The sequence below is a fragment of the Lithobates pipiens genome, unplaced genomic scaffold (assembly GCF_037356315.1).
Source record: "Lithobates pipiens isolate NorthernLeopardFrog02 unplaced genomic scaffold, aLitPip1_a1.2 Scaffold_19, whole genome shotgun sequence".
Classification (NCBI taxonomy): Eukaryota; Metazoa; Chordata; class Amphibia; order Anura; family Ranidae; genus Lithobates; species Lithobates pipiens.
This window is the reverse complement of record NW_027507764.1, coordinates 399960625-399964484: the sequence shown is the minus strand read 5'-3', so window position 1 is coordinate 399964484 and position 3860 is coordinate 399960625. Positions and strand designations below refer to the sequence as shown.

The 3860-nt window shown below is 37.5% G+C and overlaps 1 protein-coding gene across 1 annotated transcript; it reads left to right on the top strand.

Annotated features, from left to right (window-relative positions):
• Nucleotides 1–242: 242 nt before the first annotated feature.
• MC2R (melanocortin 2 receptor) lies at nucleotides 243–3479 on the top strand. Its single transcript, XM_077492390.1, has one exon. It carries the CDS (start codon nucleotides 292–294, stop codon nucleotides 1219–1221), a length of 930 nt encoding a protein of 309 aa, XP_077348516.1. The 5' UTR covers nucleotides 243–291; the 3' UTR covers nucleotides 1222–3479.
• The last annotated feature ends 381 nt before the right edge of the window (nucleotides 3480–3860 follow it).

Genomic DNA, 3860 nt, shown 5'->3' with positions numbered 1-3860 from the left:
AGGCGCTTTACAGGTGCTATTTTTAGCGGAAAAATGCCTGTAAAAGCGCCTCAGTGTGAAAGGGGTCTTACAGTTTTGTTTTATATACAACGTATATACATGTACTTTATATTTAACATAAACGTAACAGTTTATACATTATTGTGTTCTTAAGGGAATATGCATAAACATGAAAAAATAAAAAATAATAATAATTGTAACTCTATTTTAACCCCCTTTTTTTTTTTCAATGTGACAGGTCTACGTTGCCAAGAATAAATATTATCAAAGCCAACAAAAAATCAAGGAAAAATGAAGATGGAGACAACCACAGAAATTGTAAAACAAAGCATAGGTCATCCAAATATGTCATCCCTCACTTCTAATTATACGAAGTGTATGAACATCAATATTCCCGAAGAAATTTTCTTTACTATCTCAGCAGTTGGAATTCTGGAAAATGTTCTTGTCCTTGTTGCTGTGATTAAAAACAAAAACCTTCACTTACCCATGTATTTTTTTATTTGTAGCTTAGCTGTTTCCGATATCCTAGCAAGTCTTTATAAAATTCTAGAGAGCATCATGATGATTCTGGTCAGAGTTGGTCATCTACAAAAAAAAGGTCTATTCGAGCAAAAGATGGATGATGTTATGGACTGGTTTTTTGTATTGTCACTACTTGGATCAATATTCAGTCTATCTGCTATTGCAGTAGATCGATACATAACTATCTTTTACTCCCTTCGTTACCACAATATAATGACTCTTAGAAGAGCTTGGATCATCTTGGCCACAATCTGGACATTTTGTGGTTTATGTGGAATAGGTATACTTATCAATTTCCATGATACAGTAACAATATTGCTTTTTACTGTAATGTTCGTTCTGTTGTTAGTGTTTATGGTATGTCTTTATATCCATATGTTCCTTTTAGCTCAGTCGCATGCCAAAAAAATTGCTTCACTCTCCGGTCAATGGAATTCAGTGCAACAAAGGACAAACATGAAAGGAGCAATTACACTGACCATTTTACTGGGAGTATTCATTTGTTGTTGGTCTCCATTTTTTGTTCACCTTCTTTTATTCTCATTTTGCCCAAACAATCCTTATTGCGCTTGTTACATGTCAACTGTGTATATAAATTGCACCCTTATTTTGTGCAATTCTGTCATTGACCCATTAATTTATGCATTTCGGAGTCCAGAGTTGCAAAGCACATTCAAGAAAATGCTGTGTTGTTGAGTGTTTTGAAGGCTGCAAAGATGTCAACAGGGAAGATAGAACTTAAAGGAATTGGAACACCTGGAACAGTATAATTAACTTACACGTGTCAAGAGATATAATTATTATGCAGCTTATAAATGTCACTGTAACATTAACTAGATATGTACAAGTAAAACAAGCAAACTAAATGTCAATTTATGAAAAACATTTCACAAATATATATTTAATGGAATGCTGAATAAACAAAGAGCATGTAGACATGTTTTATTCTTCTCTATTTTAGCTAGGTTTTGTCAGTTGTTTTGCCGATTTTTGCACAATTGTTTTCATTATTGGTTAAATCCTGTACCAGATGTTAATTGCTTTCTGTGTCCCTGTTGGAGAGATCTACCATGCTTTCTGTCACAGTGACCATCGCATTATGACTGTAAGTTAAACTTCTCTTTTCCCCTTTCTAGACAATGCAGCTGAAAACAGGATCAGGTGATTGATGTGTCAGGTCAACCATCTAAGGATAGTTTAAAGTGGTTATAAAGGCTGAAGGTTTTTTTTTTTTTTTACCTTAATGCAATCTATTACGGTAAAAAACCTTCTGCATGCAATCAACCCCCCACCCCCCTCATACTTAAATGAGCCTGATATCGATCCGGCGCTGTGCACAAGAGCAAAGGCTCTCTCCCTCCTTATTGGCTCAGAGTTGCTGTCAATCATAGCCAGTGACAAAGGAGTGGGGGCAAGGCCAAGCCACACTCTGCGTCTATGGACAGCTTGGAGATCATCTACACTAGTGCCCCCATTACAAGCGGCTTTCTATGGTGGCCATTCAGTGGGGGTGAGGAGCCGGGAGCCTGATGCGGCACCACAGAAGAGGAGAATCGTGGCTATTCTGTGAAAAAAACATTGGGCGGGTGAGTATAACATAATTGTTATTTTAAAAAATAAATTTGATCCTTAGATCCTCTGTTTGGAATCACACAAAAATAAAAAATGTATTAACCGTTTCCCGACCGCCCGCCGGCGGCAGAATGGCTCCCCTGCGCAAATCGCTGTAGCTGTACGGCGGCCGTTTTAAGGGGTATAGGGGGCGCGCTTGCGCCCGCCGCAGCACTGAGGAGCCAGTGCACGTGCCCGGCAGCCGCGATGTCCGCCTGGCACACACGATCACTCCTGACAGAGCCAGAACTAGGATCTGTCAAGAGTAAACACACAAATCCACCTTCTGACAGGGGAGAGGAGACAAATCGTGTGTTCCTAGTATATAGGAACACCGATCAGTCTCCTCCCCCAGGCAGTCCCACCCTCCACAGTTAGAACACACTGAAGGAACACATTTAACCCCTTGATCGCCCCATAGTGTTAACCTCTTCCCTGCCAGTGACATTTATACCATAATCAGTGGCTATTTATAGCTCTGATCGCTGTATAAATGTCAGTAGTCCCCAAAAAGTGTCAAAAGTGTCTGATCTATCCGCTGCAATGTCACAGTCCCAATAAAAATTGCAGATCGCCACCATTTCTAGTAAAAAACAATAATAATAAAAATGCCATAAATCTATCCCCTATTTTGTAGATGCTATAACTTTTGCACAAACCAATCATTATATGCTTATTGCGATTTTTATTACCAAAAATATGTAGAAGATTACATATCGGCCTAAACTGAGGAAACAATTCGTGTTTTTTTTTTTAATTGGGAATATTTATTATAGCAAAAAGTAAAAAATATTGTGCTTTTTTCAAAATTGGCACTTTTTTTTATTTATAGCACAAAAAATAAAAGTCGCAGAGATGATCAAATACCACCAAAAGAGAGCTCTATTTGTGGGGAAAAAATGACATCAATTTTGTCAGCATGAATGAAAGTAAAAAGCCTTCAGCCTTTACAACCACTTTAAGTTATTACCCTTTCTCACATATTACCTTTATCAAAATAAGAAAAAACGATTTGAACTCTGCAAGAAGAAGTTGAAATTTAATGTTGCCTTATTAAAAGTAAGTTGAAAATATGTACCTGTTTATCCTACATAATCATATTTTCATAAAATGTTATTTATTTTTCAGTGCTTTACTTTGACTTTTAAAATGAATTCTACCTTAAAACCATTTTTGATTTCCATTAGTGTACACTTTGAGGCACAATCCATTATATAGTATTAGCCATGTTTATCAATACACAATAGCATTGCTTAGAATTTAAAAGTGGTCAATGTAATGTGTAGGTTGATGTAATATAGATGAATGATGCTGGAATTTTCCATTAAATATTTGAACCTCAATGTGTTTGTTGCTCATGCAAACTAGCTAGAGACATTATAAAACGTAATCTTTTTTTTATATATTTATATAGGCAAAGTGTGTGCATTACTTGTTGGTAGACAAATAAAAGAAATGAGAAATGTGGTAGATGGAGCAACAGTTGTGTTTGTAAAAAGTGAAATGTGGCTGTCATTTTATATTTAGAATAGACTGGGATAGAGTTATAACCACTTAACAACCGGCCCATAGCCGAATGACGGCTACAGGGCGGTTCTTCCCAGAATTCCGCTCTCGCGCGCCCCCTGGGGCACGCACTCGAGAGCATCCGTGATCCGTGGCATCACGAATCGTGGTAAACGGCAGCTCATCGCGGCCGTTTACCATGTGATCGCTCCGTCAAA

Bases quoted from the DNA above. Each gene is read 5' to 3' on its own strand.
- MC2R (XM_077492390.1), top strand. From the start codon at position 292: ATGAAGATGGAGACAACCACAGAAATTGTAAAACAAAGCATAGGTCAT.